Genomic DNA, 15985 nt, shown 5'->3' with positions numbered 1-15985 from the left:
CTAATTCCGAACACGCCCGGTCTCAGCCCCCGGTGCGTCCGCCGCATTAGGAGACGTGAAGCCCAATCCGTGAGCCTTCTTCCGTCGTCCCTTGCGATCACCGTATTTTTCATCGAATTTTCTTATAGCGGTCAAGGAAGACATATCCTCGCTGATCGATGCGCTGATCTCTTCCATCGCTTTATCGAAATGTTCTTTTCGCAGAACTCGGTGTTCGGGGTATTTGTACGGTTCATCTCCCTTGTGTTGTGCTGCGAGATCGTTCTCTTCCCGAACACAAGCGAGGGCCGCAGCGACTGAGAGGTTTTTCAAATCGGAGCCAGAGTAAAAGGGTGTTTTGTCTGCGATATCAGCCAAGTCGACGCAAGGTGCGAGGCTTTCATCTTTCAAGTGGATGTTGAGGATGGCTAGACGGTCTTTTTCGGTCGGTAGGTCGACTAGGAGACGGCGTGGAAGGCGGCGGAGGACAGCATCGTCTAGGTCAAATGGTCTGTTTGTGGCTATCATGATGAAGGCGGAGAGACTGTTCATGCCGTCCCATTCGCGGAGGAATTGGTTGATGAGTTCTCGGTGTGAGGTGCGGTTACTTGCGCCCGTCCGGGAACAGAATATCGCATCCGCCTCGTCGATGAAGACCACGCAAGGGGTAAGTTTTTTGGCCAGCGTGAAGATGGCGCGGACGTTCTTCTCTCCTTCTCCAACGTACATATCGTATACATCCGATCCGCTGATTTCTAGCACGGTGGCACCGCTTTCACGAGCAACGGCCTTAGCAAGCATCGTTTTACCTGTTCCTGGGGGCCCGTATAGAAGTAAACCGGGTATCTTATCGGTGGCAAGCACACCGTATGTGAATGCCTCAGGCCGAATAAGAGATAGCGATGTGAGTGTTTTTAGAGCTTCCTTGGTCTCTGGTGGGACATGCACGTCTGCAAAAGTGGTATTGATACCTTCAGCATCAACCACGCCGTTGAGAAGTTTCTCTTCGTGCGTATTGCATTTTGGCCGTAGCTTATTCCGTCTCTCCTTGTGCTGGGACTGTTTCGATGGTTTTGACTTGTTGTGCCTCTCACCAAGCCAGTCACACTTGACCTGATCACTCTTTCCTACCATCTCGATGCCTCGCGTGATATGTTCCAGCGTCAAGCTTTCATCTCCCCTAGCAAGGCCAAGGGTAAGCGTGGAAATGCGGTGGACAAGATCGAATGGCCAATATCCGACGTCAAGACCAGAGGTTCGGATAGTATCCTCATCAAGTTCCCACGGCTGGCTGTTGAGAATACTTTGTTCAGCAGTTCCGGAACCTCTGAGTCTTGCTTTCAGCATGCTCTTCAAATGCCGAACATTGATCTCGAGTATTTTCTTCTTTGCATCTTTGGAGAATATCTCCTCAGCGGCCTTGGACGGTGTGGCGGGAGGTACGACTATGGTGGAAGAACGCTGGTCGTAGACCCTCGGTGTTAGCCTTGGGAAGGATTTCTCGTAGCCTGTCTCGGCTTCGGGTTCGGAGACGGTTCCGACGACCACTATTTGGTCGCCGTTGCGCCGCCGTCGCATGACTGTCCTGTGTAGTAGTGAGAGGAAGAATGAACCACCACGGGAATTAAGTAGGTCTTTGTAGTCTTGTATTTGGAGAATAAGAGTTGGCTTCTTGGGTGTTTGCGTTTCTGGGGATGGCAGAGTTGTGGCGGTGATAGACTCTGTAGACTCGGTTGTAGTTCCAGACGTGTCCTTTGCAGGTTGTTCCTTTGCTGGCTGCTCCTTTGCTGGCTCGCTCTGTAGACGTTTACCAAGCGGCACATCCAGCAGTTCGTTGATCAGTCGAAGACACCGGACATCTTCGTCAGAGTCCATATCATCCTTCCGATCACTAGGAACGACCACCTTGGCGATTCCGAACGAACCTTTCCCGCCAAACAGAGACTGCAGCATAGACGGATTTATCATCCCCGATACATCAGCATTTATCTTCGTGACCGGGATAGCACCCGACTGGCCTGACCATCGGTCCGACTCTTCATCTTCCATCTCTTCATCTTCCTCTTTCTCCTCTGCTTCTTCCTCCATCTCCTTCTGTGATTGCCGTTGTGTAGGCTGATAGACGTCGTAGCCGAGCAGCAACATCATGGAGCTAGATAGCTGATCGTTTTCCTGCCGTTGCTGGCCGTATAGCTCGGCAATATCCTGCGCATTCAGCGTGACGACGTTCGTGTTCAGGTCTGTAGCTAAGCTCTTGACCACGGCGTCTAGAAAGAGAATGCCGCCGTCTCCAGGGTATTGAAAGACAAGATGAGGCTTGGTGGAGGCTGGATCGTGAGCGTATCGAGCTGCAGGGAGGGTGAGGCCGGCCTGTACGGCTGCCCGAAGCTCCTGCCACACCTCTGGGCTGAGGGTGTATCGAGACTCCGGCGTAGACGGGGGCTCGTTCTCGGGTTTACCACTGCTCCCGTCGTCGCCTCCATGACCCTCGCGCTGCTCACTCCCATCCTCTGCGCTCTGCTGAACAGGCTGCTGCGGTGCAATCTGCACATCTAGCGGGAGGAGCTCTGACACCTGCGCCGACTGGTCTGCCAGCTTCAGATTCCGCTGATGGAACCAGGCCGGCAGCTCTGCGGTAAACGACTTGGCCGAGCGGTCATCGACCTTCCGGTTCCTCAACGCCCGTCGAGCGCCAGACCCGTACGGACTGTATCCCTTGCTACCGGCCACGGTCTTCGCCTGCACGCCGGACCCCTTCCCCTCGCCATTTTCATTTTTCACCCCAGGGGCCGACTCCTCTGCGTCAATTGGTTTGCTGCTGTTCACGGGCGTGTCGACGGGGTTATGAGGACCGTCTGCGGTGTCCCGGAATGCGCTCGAGAGGTGAAAGGCGCGGGTATTCCTAGCAGGCCGACGGTATCTGGAGCTTCCGGCGAGTCTGGCGGCCGTCCTCGAGGGCCCGTAGCGCACCGAGCGTAGCGCGCATTGCATTTGGGCGAGCATCCAGGGCAGATCTAGCACGACTGCCGCTGGCTGGGCGAGTATTTCGTGTATAGGATCATGTCTGGCTGTCGAGCTCTGATAGATGAGAATAGAGAATAGAGAATTATCGGACAATCATTCTTCCGTATCATTACAGACAAAGCAGAAGTACATACATAGTTTACAAGATGAAGTATATAGTTTACAAGATGAAGCTCTATAAAAAGTACATGATTATTAGATGTGTAGAAGTATGTAAAAGTATTTATAAAAGTATCATTCTCTATATAGTTATATTTATACTAGACTGATAACCGTTAGCGAGGAATAGACAGAGAGCCAGAGCAACGAGTGTGTTCAACTGAATCAGACATCCAAGGAAGTAAACCGCTCAACGACACGTCGACTTACTAGGTTCATGCGACGGCTAGCGTGGAAACTGCGAATGTAGGAAAAAATTTCATCATGCAGGGGAAGTAGAAAAATATGAGAGTATCGCTTACCATTGTACCGACGAGACGAGACGACAAGACACGAGGGAGAGACCTAAACTGCACTGTTAGCAGGAGAAAGACACACGTAGCAGAAGTCGTAACAACAGTGGAAGTTCGGTCAGACAGAGATACTGGCAAGCAACAGATCAACCGGAGAGGGAAGATCCGCCTGTCTCGTCAAGGGCGATTCAGAGACGTTTGAAGAAGTAAGGTTGGGTCATCACAGAACAGCAGACTCGTGTTCGTACGTACCTCTAGTCCTCTCCGTCTCCTGTCTTCTCTATCTCGTCTCTCCTCATCTCTTCTCCTGTTGAAAGATGAAGAACTTGTAAAGAAGAAGAAGAAGAAAAAAGAGAAAGAAAAGTTTTATAAGGTGCGACCACGTGACCATACCCAAAACGAGACTAGCGCCCCCCGACCTCTTTTGCCTCTTGCGGAAGTTTGAAGGAAACGAAGAGAAAAGCGACTTTTGCATCGTCAACGCCGACATACGACGCCGTCCTCAGCACCGCCGCCCGCTCGCTCTCTCTGGCCGTCTCGTTCTCGGTGATGGTGCTCAGGCGGACGACCTCGCTGCCGCCGTGCTCCTGATACGCCCTCTCCCGCCCGAGGGCCCGTCTCGCACCTCCCGGATCGCACCCTGCCCCTCACGCCTCGCCGCTCCCTCGCGCTCGTTTCGCGGACTGCAAGCTCTACACGCTCGTCTGCAGCGTCTCCCGGCCTGCTCTGCCATATATACGCTTCGTGGGGCTGTCTCCTGGCCTCGTCCGTGGCCCGATAGCCGCCTGGGAACGTCTCGAGACCTCGCGTCTTGATCCTCGCCGAAACACATACACCCCCGATCCTTTCCTCCGTCGCGTGCTCTCCTCTCGCTCTGTCCTCTCCGTGTCCTGGAAGTCCCGGCCTTGGTGACTTCGCATACCGGAAATGATGATGGCGCAGCCGTTTCCTGCTCCCCAAGTCGGCATGGCGCACCACCCTGGGATGGTCCAGAATCACCCAATGGCCCCTGGCCAGCATCCGGGTGCGGCGCATCTAGCTGCCCAGGCTTCCGGCGGCGGAATGATTCAGCAGGTCCACGCTGGCGTTTCCGCGCCGGGAGCTCCCCAGGCCACCCAGCCGGGCCCAATGGCGGCCGGAATGCAGCCTGTATCGGGGCCCGGAGGGCCTGGGCCTAACGCCCATGCCCATGCTCTGTCCCATCTCGGGCCAGCTCACTCGCACCAGATGTTCCAGGGTCAGCATCTCGGTCAGAACTGTATGTGATATATCTAGATATAGCTCTAGTGTTGTGATATCAGTGCTAACGAATATAGTTGCAAACAACCCTCAACTCATCCAGCAACACCACCTGCAGCAGCAACAACAATACATGCGCCAGCGGCAGATGTTCCTTCACCAACAGCAGCAGCAGAGGGTACAGCAAGCTCAGCAGCAACAACAACAGGCCCAGCAGGCTCAGCAACAACAGCAGCAGGCCCAACAGCAGGCCCAACAGCAGGCCCAACAGCAGGCCCAGCAGGCTCAGCAACAGCAGCAGCAACAGGGCCAGCAGCAGGCTCAACAGCAGCAGCAGCCGCAGCCGCAACATGCTGGGATTCCGGTATCCATGCCCAACGGAACCCAGGCGGTCACGTCCGCCCATATGGCCGCAGTCCAGGCTGGAAACCCGGCCATGCACCCGGGCAATATCCCCCCTCACATACAGCAACAGCTACAGGCGCAGGGCCACCATTCACAGGCGCAGAACTTGCACCACCAGCAGCAGCAACAGCTGTTTGCCATGCAGATGGCTCATCAAAACAGTGCTGCAGCCCAGGCTCAGGCCCAGGCTCAAGCTCAGGCTCAACAACAGAACGCACAACAGAGAACCACCCAGGCACAGGCAATGCATGATTCCCAGGGTGGCACCCCACATCCGCAACCACAGCACCAGCAACCTCCGGGCACAAGTGCCCCTTCCCAGCAGCCCGGCCAGCCGCTACCTCCCACATCCCAGCCTGGCCAGCAACAGCAGCAGCAGCAGCCACAGCAGGGACAGACTCCGCAGCCTGCTCCGGGTCAGCATGTACCTCAACCGCAACAGCTTGCCGGGCCGGAGGGCCAGATGCGAATGGCCCAGCAGCAGGCCATGCAACAGATGATGATGCCTCAGCGCATGGCAAATCCTATGAAAATGTCATCGATATTCAGACTCTTCTCCTTTGCAGAGGTTCTCAGCGGCTATTCCGTAAGCCATCTTAACACCCTACTCAGATTATACACGCGCGCTAACTATTTCCTTTAGAATCGCAATCCGTCACCGGGATTGCCATATTGGCAAACATTCGTGGAACAGTTCTATGCTCCCGGCGGTGTGCTGCGTCTAGTCGTTTTTAATGCGCAGCGCGGAACTAAGCAGTTTGAAATTGCCACACCTGCTCTCGCCCGGTATTACTGGACCCAGTTTACCAGCGGGATAAAGCAGATCCAAATGATTGTTGAAAATGTTTCAGAGAAGGAGCTTCCTACTGGTGGTCAGATTGTAGAAAGTCAAAAGACGTCTTTTATATACTGGTTTGAAAACGGGTGTCAGGTGAGTCCTTCGTTCTCTGTTTCTCTTTTGGACTTAAACTAAGCATCAGATAGCTCGTTTCCCACGGAACGCTGGTTGCCCAATATGGCCCTACCGGCAAGATAGAACTTCTTGATATTGGCACAGGCGGCCACACTGAATATATACCTCGTCACCAATTGCAACCTCCTCCATCCCCGGAGCAGAAACAAAGCCCGAGGGCCGGAAAGCCTTTGAACAAAAGGCAGAAATTGTCCGCTACCCCCGCCATGTCTTTACCTGATTCCATGGTCACAGACGACGGAGTCCCGGTAGCAGTCATGAGCTTCTTAGAGGTGAGCTCTTCCCCCCCATTTTTTTATCCCGACCCAAAGCCAACAACAACACTGACTTTCTCCGCCAGGTTGCCGAAATAATATCCCAAATGCAGACCTTATTCCAATATTCTTTACAACACCCTCACTTATCCCCGCCAGACGCCCTCCACCAACTAGTCACTACATTCCCTCACCAAAACCAATCTTTCGGCATGGCCCCAATGCCACCCGGCCAGCAAGTATCCGGCCAACGCACCCCAGGCCTCAACGGTACCACCCAGTTCGCCTCTCCCGCCGTAGCTCACTTGGGCATCCCCGGCGTCCAAGGATCCCCTCACATCGGCGGACCAACACATACACCTAGCCCTGCCCAAAACCCTATTGCAGGTCCAGTAGCGATGGCAGCCCAGCAAAGCCAACAAGGCACCAACACGAGCGGTAGCCAGGGAACAAGTGCAAACACGAGTCCGAACGTCACTAATAAACGTCGCCGCGCGAGTACCGTGAAGACGGAGGGTGATGATAATTCCTCTGCCATGGACGTAAATGGCGCTGGACAGGGCAATGCCGGCAAGGTGAAAGCCAGTCCGAGGGTCGGCGGAAAGAGACAGAAAGGGACCAGCTGATCCCTTCATTCATCACTGCTGTGGATGAAAAGGAAGAAGCAGAAAAACAATCATTTATATAAACATTTCATCACCCGGGTGATGAATCTATCCCAGAAATCGCGAGCATTGCTATGCCACGCTATATCTCTCTACACATTATTATCTACGGGCGCCTTATCATTCAATCTGGTCAAGAAAGGGGAATTGTGAGATTATGGTCTTTTTATTTACCCTTTTTGAAGCACCTCTTTATTCTCATCCTTATCTGTGTCTCTCTGCTCTGCTCTACTCCCGTGTTTTTTTCGCAACTATCGGTCTGGCGCCTGCTATTCATCCTTTCTTACCTGCTTCATCTACGTACTTATCTACAGGATCTACTTCTCTTGGGGGCTTTTCGATTTTGCTTTACACTATTGTGGGTTTCATGAACTTGCTTCCTTACTGCGTGTCGCGTTGTGTCATATCGTTTCGTCTCGTTCTTCGACAGAGGTGTTCTGGAGTTCGCGTCTTGTTATCTTTAATTGTTATATCTCCTGCTCGGCTTCGTGTTTTTGACTTGCTCTGCTTATTTGGAACTGTGCCGTGCTGCGCTGTGTGATGGATGCATGATGTCTTGCGTTTACGTTTTCTCACTTTTGGAGTAGACGGCAACGGGCCATGATGATAATATATTCAACCTTTGTTCTAATATAATCTACGTGATATTTACCATTTATTCTACTCCCTTCATTATATGTCGTTGAATCCTTCGCTGCTTACCCCTGCCATCGCCCTATAACTTGCGGTTATATTGACTGCCAACACCGAAATCCCGAGTGCCGCTTCCGTGGGGGAAGATCAAGATCAATAAATACACCCCTCACCCACCATCTTCGTTTCATCCTTCACCAGCAACTGCAGTCTTCAACCTGAGAATCACCTTCGTCTCATCGTGTACAGTATAGCCATGTCTCACTCGCACGATGCCACCAACCACGGCCACACGCACGAGATACTCGACGGGCCCGGCTCATACGTCGGCCGCGAGCAACCACTTATAGAGAACCGCGACTGGAATGATAGGGCCTTCACGATCGGAATTGGCGGGTATGTTCCTCTCTACTGCTCACTTCCATCTCTTCCCTGTCTCCTAGTCACTTGGCTCGCGTGCATTGGCAAAGCTTGACCAATACACAGATACATACGGATACATATTCATTTGGCTAATGCTGCTTCATATACAGGCCCGTCGGATCAGGGAAAACAGCTTTAATGCTAGCATTATGCCTAGCGTTACGTGATGAGTATAACATTGCGGCTGTTACAAACGATATATTTACTCGGTGGGTTGAACCCTCCCTTCCCCCGCTGTTAGAAGCAACATACTAACCATCCGTTTATCGAAAATAGAGAAGACGCAGAGTTTCTCACTCGCAACAAGGCCCTCTCTCCATCTCGTATCCGTGCCATCGAAACAGGAGGATGTCCCCACGCGGCTGTCCGCGAGGATATAAGTGCCAACCTCCTCGCTCTCCAACAGCTACAACGCAAGTTCAAAACAGATCTACTCCTCATCGAGTCTGGAGGGGACAATCTCGCAGCAAACTACTCTCGTGAGCTCGCCGATTTCATCATCTACGTCATCGATGTTGCAGGCGGGGATAAGATACCGCGTAAAGGCGGACCAGGTATCACTGGCAGTGACCTGTTGGTAGTCAACAAGATCGACCTTGCAGAGGCCGTGGGGGCTGATTTGGGTGTGATGGAGAGAGATGCGTCGAAAATGAGAGAAGGAGGTCCAACTGTCTTTGCTGTCGTAAAGCAGGGGAAGGGGGTGGAACATATCGTGAATTTGATATTGAGTGCCTGGAAGGGCAGTGGGGCGTATGATGCGAGCTTGGAGAGATGGAAGAACGGTGCACCCAAGAACTCGGGGTCCGTAGATGATGAGTGAGAGGGTATGATTACGGCAAGGAGAAGGCTTGAGTTGATAGCTGAATTATTAGCTTGTAGAATGATAGTCTTAGAACAGGTTGCAGTAAAATCAAAGAATCAACCGTTCTCTATATATAGCCACAAACGCCATTCAATCATGCATAGGAATAGGACAAATGTACACTGGTTCGTTAACTCCATGGGTATTATACCAAGCCACTTTTTTCAAGGGGGCAGCAGGCGAAGAAGGGTGAAAAGAGGAGGAGCTCATTTCTTCACAAACCTCCCCAACGCCGGCCCCAGCTCTTCCCTATCCTTTCGGCGTTTCTCCTTCAGCTTTTCATTCTGCTCCCTCCTCATCGCCTCGACCTTCAATCTATTCTCATCAATGATATTTTTACCGCCTCGTTTGCGCAAATATTTCCGCAGTGCACTGTTTCGTCCGCGTCCACGATTCTTCAGCTTCTCAGCAATATCCTCTTTCTTCGCATCAAGGTCCCTTGCCTCCCGTCTGACTTTATCACTCGTAGTATCCAAGGTACCCACGAAATCGGCATTGAGAGAAATCATCTCGGGTTTCAGCTTCGTCAACAGAGCCTTGACTTCGGCCTCTTGTCGTTGTTTGCTCGTCTCGTAAGGGTTGGCTTCCATAGCGTCGAAGTTGGGTTCACCTGAGCCAGGAACAATCATGCTAGAAAATCCCTTGTCATGCGATATACCAAGCACATCATCGTACGGACACCATCGTATGCTTTCAATGCGCTTCCCTTCACCACCCCACGCCATATATGGACTTTGAACCTTCTCTTGATCCTCTCGCGCCGCTTGAAATAGCCCCTTCCACACACTGACTTGTGTTCCCCAACCGACGCCAGTCAGCCCTCGATCACTTATCGCTACTGTTGAGCCAGGCTGATGCACGGAGTATGAATGTATTTCTTTGAACATGCGAATGTCCCATACTGCCATTTTCTGATCTTGGCCTGTCGACACCATATATCGCCCTTGTCTGTCGACGGCGAGTGATCGGACTGGTCCACGATGAACGAGGGCTTTCACCAGTGCCGTTTGTGAGTTGGGAGACCATAGGCTGACGGTTCCATTTTGGTGACCGACGTGGAGGATGGCGTTGTGAGGGTTTTGGCATAGTGAAGTTGGACAGCCCTTTCGAGTAGGTAGCTCTGCTACTAGTTGACCAGTTGAGGTATCTGTATATTTTAAAAACCCGCTTGTTGCCTGGATATAGGTTAGTCCAACGTCGACATATCAAGAGCTATAGATTAGACATACCGCGCTGGCCAGGAGGAAATGGTAAGGCAAGAATTCAAGATGCGTTGGCTCGACATGCTTGCTCAAACAGTGGATCTCAACGCCAGCCTGGTCGTAGATATAAACATATCTCTTCTGCGCAACCGCAAAGAACTGGTCATTGTGCAGCCATTTCGCATCCCTCACCGTTTCACCCAGCTGCAATTCGCATCCCAGCTTCCCTTCTCTCCAATCCATCGTAGCGACATGGCCCTTTCTCCCGGCAAGCAGAAGCTTCCTTCCATTCCGCGTGTAATCCGCCTTATACGGCCCCAGGCCCTCCAATTTCAAATCAAATCCGTTCTTCGCAACCTCGATCCCAACATTCTCTTTTATTTCATCCTGCCGGACTTTATACGTTCGCTCGAGCTCCCCTTCAGCTTCAATATATCCGCCTTCATTTTCAAGCAGCAGTTCCGAATCTTTCGCCTGGAGAATTGCGTTCTTGTATTTCGCTTCGAGATTCTTCAGGTTGCTTCGTAGTTTCTTGTCCTTGACAGATTTCACAGCGACCTGTTTGCCCCGTCCATATGTCTTTTGCGCTTCGTTGAATTGCTGGCTGGCTTCGCGGGCGGCCGCAATCTCTTCCTTTGACCGCTTCGGAGGGTCCGTTTTGGATTTGGCGACTTCCATGGCCATGGCTATCGCGGCACCAGCAGCTAACTCGCCGTGTAAATCCTATACGCAAACGACAGCTTCGATATCCTCTTTTTCCTTGCTTCGAGCTTCAACTTCCAAAATTGCAAGCATAAAAAGAGAAACTTTGCGCCAAGATTTCGCGCCCACAGACGATAAGAAGAGTCACGTGATGTTATCTCTTTTTACACATTCGAAATATTTTTTTGGTCGCTTCAATTTATGCGACGAGGAGAACAAGATAGAAAGACGAGGCTGGTTATAGGTTCTTTACTGTTTTATGCGTTGGATCGCCCAAGCTGGACTCGTTACCATTCAGGTTTAAGGGCTCAGGGCCAGGCAAGATGGCTCCCATGGCGGTCTCAACCGACCATCACCATCGGAATACTACGAAGAAGTCGAACAAGGTATTCAAATCAAAACATATGACCAAGGGCGCCTTGAAGGATCTCTCTAAAGGTATTTATACTTGGGCATGCAAGAGACTACTCTCAATTCACATAACTAACCGTCAATCAAGGCAAAATCGAGTTCGAGAGGGGCAGTCGCAAAACCCCCCACCAACAGCTGATGTCGAAGATGCAACGGCGAAACCAGGCCGAACAAAAGAAGAGACTAAAGTCTAGAGCGAAGACAGAGGCTGTCAGCATCTTTTCTGGCCAGAATGGCGCATCCAGACATGTGGCTGTTATACCAGTCTCGGAGGGCGTGGACTTGGATGCTGTAGTTCTACAGCTTAACCAGAGCGTCGAGGTACCGGATAGCGAGAGTCACAGTGGAATCTGCCGTGTGCGAATCGACAGGTTTAAGCAGAGCGTTACATATATCCCTGCTACCAGGGATCTGATTAGCGCGCTGGATGTGTGTCGACTTGCCGATTTTGTCCTCTTCGTGGTCTCCTCGGAAGAAGAAGCGCTGGATGAGACGGCCCAGGTTTTGCTTAAAGCGGTAGAGGGCCAAGGTATATCGAATATTATGTCTCTTGTACAGGTACGGCATTATTCACTGCTTATATACATCGGATTCGTCAGCTAACTTTAGACCAATTTCCAGGGCCTTGAGAAAGTACCGACACCGAAGAAAAAGACACAGGTTGTTGCATCATTAAAATCGTCTCTCTTACGATACTTTCCTAGCCTCGACAAAGTTCACTCGCTCGACTCTAGACAGGACTGCTCGAATGTTGTACGAGGACTCTGCACCGCGACTCCAAAGGGCATACATTGGAGGGATGATCGAAGCTGGATGTTGATCGAAAACGTCGAATGGCCTGCATCTGCAGCAGAGGAAACCGGTGATGTTGTGATTACAGGTGTTGTTCGAGGGAAAGGCCTCAAAGCGGATCGGCTGGTACATATTCCAACCTGGGGAGATTTTCAGATATCGATAATTACAAAGGTGCCTTATACGATACGAAAGAGGGGCGATGCGATGAATATTGATGACGCAGTGAACGAGGAAGTTGTGGACGAGCCCACCGAGGACGCCGAGGATTTGACTACCGTGGCTCCAGAAGAAGTCTTTATGGCCGACGATACCGTCTCGACGTTTGGAGCGGACAAAAAAGGTGTATTGCTCGACGACCATCACTACTTTTCAGATGAAGATGAACCTAAAGCATATGAAATACCAAAAAGAATACCCCGTGGAACGTCCAAGTACCAGGCAGCCTGGTATCTCGACGACTTCTCCGATTCAGGGTCCGATCTTATGGATGAGGAGCACGACGATGATGAGGAGATGATGGATATAGAAGAAGGCCGTCCCGAGGATGGCGTTTTCCCTGACAATCGAGATGCTATGACCGAGGGCGGCGCCACTGAATACCCACAGTCTGAGATGTTCTTGGATCCATCACCAGAGGAAGAAGCAAAGCAGATAGAAGAGTATCGAGCTAGCCGAAAGGACGAGGCGAACGAGGACCTTGAGTTCCCGGACGAGATCGAACTTCACCCCAACACATTGGCAAGAGAGCGTCTAGCACGATATCGTGGACTAAGGAGTCTCAAGACAAGCAAATGGGAAACAGAAGAGGACAGAGCATATGAGCCAGAGGACTGGCGCCGTCTACTTCAAGTACCCGACTACAAGGGAGCACGAAACCAGTGCATCCGTGAAGCCCTTGTCGGCGGTGTGAAACCCGGAACCAAAGTGAACATCCATCTTCGCAGTGTTCCATTGAATCTCCAACAGCGCAACCCCACTCCTCTCTCCCTATTCTCTTTGCTTCGCCATGAACACAAGCATGCGGTGACCAACATTAACATGACGCTGAACTCGACTGTGGAAACCCCCATCAAGTCCAAGGAGGAGCTTATCGTCCAATGTGGTCCCCGTCGACTACTCATCAAGCCAATCTTCTCTTCGGCCGGGACAACCCCCAACAACGTGCACAAGTTCGATAGATATATACATCCGGGCCGCAGTGCGGTGGCTACTTTTACCGGCCCTGTAACCTGGGGCTCTATCCCCGTGCTAGTCTTCAGGCGCACTGCTGTGGCTGACCCAGAGGTTCTTGAAGGAAGTGACGTGAACAAAACTACACTTGGTGCCCTCGAACTTGTCGGAACAGGCACAACGATGGCGCCAGACCATTCTCGCGTCGTGGCCAAACGAGTCATCTTAACCGGTCATCCGTATAAGATCCACAAGAAGCTGGTCACTATCCGATACATGTTCTTCAATGCGGAAGACATTGCCTGGTTCAAAGCTCTGCAGCTCTGGACAAGACGTGGCCGCACTGGTTATATCAAGGAGAGTCTTGGAACCCACGGGTACTTCAAAGCAACGTTCGATGCAAAGATCAACCCCCAGGATTCTGTTGGTATCAGTTTGTATAAGCGCATTTTCCCACGGACAGCGGTAGAATGGGATGCGCTTGGTTAGAGACCTTGGGAGTAAAAGTTAACAGGGAAACACGGCTGGCTAATGACGATTATTGGGATGGTTATATAATGAGCAATGATACGACACCACGAGGGCTTATATTGGCATGATCCAGATTTAATAGATATTAGCCGACTTTCAATAAATTTTGTACCTTTTTTGTACCCTTTTTGCACCTTATTGTACCTTTTGACCATTTTGATCTCTCGTCACATGACATCCCCGGCCAAAAAGTGTCCAACTTCGGCCTCAACTTCGACTTCAGCTTCACGATATGCAGGCACAAGCGATTCATGATGATCACACCAGCTAAACTGGCCTTATCTTCAGCTCGACAGATGCGCCGCCGGGTCCCTGGCGGGCTCGAAACCGCTGGGCCGCAGCCAACAAGCTTCGGGCATCAAACCACGGGACAGAGCCCTGCGATTCCGCTGCAGCTTTGCTGGCCGTATCCATGCCGGCGCCCAGTGGGACCTTCAATCCTCCGTCCTTTTGCTCGCAAACTCGAGGGGAAACGCTGGCCATTCTCGATGAGAGGCAGAAGAAGGTTGGCGATGCGATGCTATCCGCCCTTTCTGTGCTATCCTGCTTTCCTGCCTGGATGTCCATCCATGCATGCAGGAAGGCGGAACCCTGTCGTTTATATATATATCTCGTTCGCCAGGCGGATTTGATATATAAATTATCATCTTCCTAGGACTCGCGACAGCGCTCCTAAGCTTGTCTCTAGCCGTCAATTCTTCTGTCCTAGGAATAGAACTATCCTTAGCGCTATCCTTATCTACGCCATTGACCTACACCCCTAGATCGTACACCGGTCGAGGATGACGACGGTGCTGCCCGCCCTTCGATCGCGCGGGTTTGTCACTGCGAAGCCCTCACGAGTCGACCTGGACGAAACCCCGCCGCTGCTACCTAGGAAGACCCAATCGCAGAGTGCTATAACACTCTCCAACAAGGAAGTGCCGCATTGGCTTGGGGAGAGCGATTATATCCTAACCGGCTACCGTGTACCATGCAATTCAGTCGCCCGTTGCTTCTACAGCTGGTTTTACATTCACAATGAGACCGTCAACATCTATACACATCTCGTCCCCGCCATTGGCTTTGCTGCGGCAGAGGTTTTTGTTTTTCGACATTTTGAGACGCTCTATCCGGAAGCTGCAACGGTCGACAAGGTCGTCTTTGCGGTTTTCTTGCTTACCGCTATGACGTGCATGAGCTGTTCGACTCTGTTCCATACGTTTATGAGCCATTCCGAGACTGTGTCCAAGGCATGTCTGCGTGCCGATTACCTAGGAATCATTGGACTGATCTTCGGCGACATCATTTCTGGGACTTATGTGGTGTTCTATGGTGAGACGGCCTTGTGGGCGACCTACTGGGCCATTGTAAGCTATCTTTTCGTTTTGATGCGTCAAGGCGTGTCCATTGAAATGTCAAATTTCTATACCTATATTTGCGCATCACCCTGACTAACTTGACGAATTCAAAGACCTTCGTGTTCAGTGCTTTGACATGCACTATTCTATTTCATCCAAAATTTGAGGGCCAGGAGTACCGAACTTTCCGTGCAGGGACCTTCGTATGCACCGGGTTGTCTTCAGTAGCCCCCCTGCTACATGCTATAATGCGATACGGCCTGCAAGAAATGATGGAGCATTCGGGCCTTCCGTACTACCTCCTCGAAGGTCTCTTGCACATCATCGGCGTTATCTTTTACATGGTGAGTATGGTTTCATTTAGTCCTCTATCTGGCATTCCTCACAGATCTTTTCTAACATGCGATTCACGACATGGGGATATTCCCTTGTTTTCCCCTCCAATCCAATCCATGTACGTGGGGTTGGAGGGGAAGGCAGGCGGATAAATCCCCAGCCCGAAACACATGGGTTCGTGATATTTGCGAGACATATAGACCCGTTTCCCAGAATCATTGAGACCAGGTAAATTTGATATCTGGTTTAGCTCGCATCAGATATTCCACGTATTGGTCGTGTTGGCCACGATTTCTCAGGTCATTGGTATATGGAGCGCCTTCGACCACAAATACCATGCCCAGATAGGCGGACAAAGAAGGCTACCCTCTGTCTTGGGGGTCAAGTAACAACAATAAAATAAAAGAGATTGATGTGCAGTAAGCAGAAATCTTGAGCGGATGAAGTGAGTATTGAAATCTCTTTATATCGGAGCTTTGCCGTGGTTGAGTTTTCGCTAAGCTAGCTCAAATAGGAAGGACGATGCCACCCCTACCAAAGCCCATAGATAGAATGAATACTATGTTCGAAGCTCTCTTCTCACAGTTTC

The 15985-nt window shown here is 51.3% G+C and overlaps 5 protein-coding genes across 5 annotated transcripts; 3 read left to right on the top strand and 2 right to left on the bottom strand.

The window, feature by feature from the left end:
• On the bottom strand, nucleotides 1-4700 carry GIQ15_05859 (spastin; the record flags this gene model as incomplete). Its single annotated transcript, XM_033553276.1, has 5 exons — nucleotides 1-3057; nucleotides 3373-3507; nucleotides 3948-4240; nucleotides 4290-4629; nucleotides 4680-4700. 5 exons carry the CDS (start codon nucleotides 4698-4700, stop codon nucleotides 1-3), a joined length of 3846 nt encoding a protein of 1281 aa, XP_033404420.1.
• Nucleotides 4701-5064: 364 nt separating this feature from the next.
• GIQ15_05858 (uncharacterized protein) lies at nucleotides 5065-6952 on the top strand (the record flags this gene model as incomplete). The annotated part of the gene is made up of 4 exons (XM_033553275.1): nucleotides 5065-5685; nucleotides 5743-6030; nucleotides 6084-6344; nucleotides 6413-6952. The coding sequence occupies 4 exons, from the start codon at nucleotides 5065-5067 to the stop codon at nucleotides 6950-6952; spliced, it is 1710 nt and encodes a 569-aa protein (XP_033404419.1).
• Nucleotides 6953-7880: 928 nt separating this feature from the next.
• Nucleotides 7881-8867, top strand: GIQ15_05857 (urease accessory protein ureG; the record flags this gene model as incomplete). The annotated part of the gene is made up of 3 exons (XM_033553274.1): nucleotides 7881-8020; nucleotides 8158-8256; nucleotides 8324-8867. 3 exons carry the CDS (start codon nucleotides 7881-7883, stop codon nucleotides 8865-8867), a joined length of 783 nt encoding a protein of 260 aa, XP_033404418.1.
• A 248-nt stretch (nucleotides 8868-9115) lies between these two features.
• On the bottom strand, nucleotides 9116-10795 carry GIQ15_05856 (U3 small nucleolar RNA-associated protein 7; the record flags this gene model as incomplete). The annotated part of the gene is made up of 2 exons (XM_033553273.1): nucleotides 9116-10084; nucleotides 10139-10795. The coding sequence occupies 2 exons, from the start codon at nucleotides 10793-10795 to the stop codon at nucleotides 9116-9118; spliced, it is 1626 nt and encodes a 541-aa protein (XP_033404417.1).
• A 341-nt stretch (nucleotides 10796-11136) lies between these two features.
• Nucleotides 11137-15947, top strand: GIQ15_05855 (pre-rRNA processing protein Tsr1; the record flags this gene model as incomplete). Its single annotated transcript, XM_033553272.1, has 8 exons — nucleotides 11137-11251; nucleotides 11313-11782; nucleotides 11846-13673; nucleotides 14017-14225; nucleotides 14485-15069; nucleotides 15174-15404; nucleotides 15449-15570; nucleotides 15911-15947. 8 exons carry the CDS (start codon nucleotides 11137-11139, stop codon nucleotides 15945-15947), a joined length of 3597 nt encoding a protein of 1198 aa, XP_033404416.1.
• Nucleotides 15948-15985: the final 38 nt, after the last annotated feature.

This window comes from Arthroderma uncinatum (assembly GCF_011692745.1).
Source record: "Arthroderma uncinatum strain CBS 119779 chromosome Unknown scaffold4, whole genome shotgun sequence".
Taxonomy (NCBI): domain Eukaryota; kingdom Fungi; phylum Ascomycota; class Eurotiomycetes; order Onygenales; family Arthrodermataceae; genus Arthroderma; species Arthroderma uncinatum.
The sequence above is the reverse complement of the archived record's forward strand: the minus strand, read 5'-3'. Positions and strand labels throughout refer to the sequence as shown.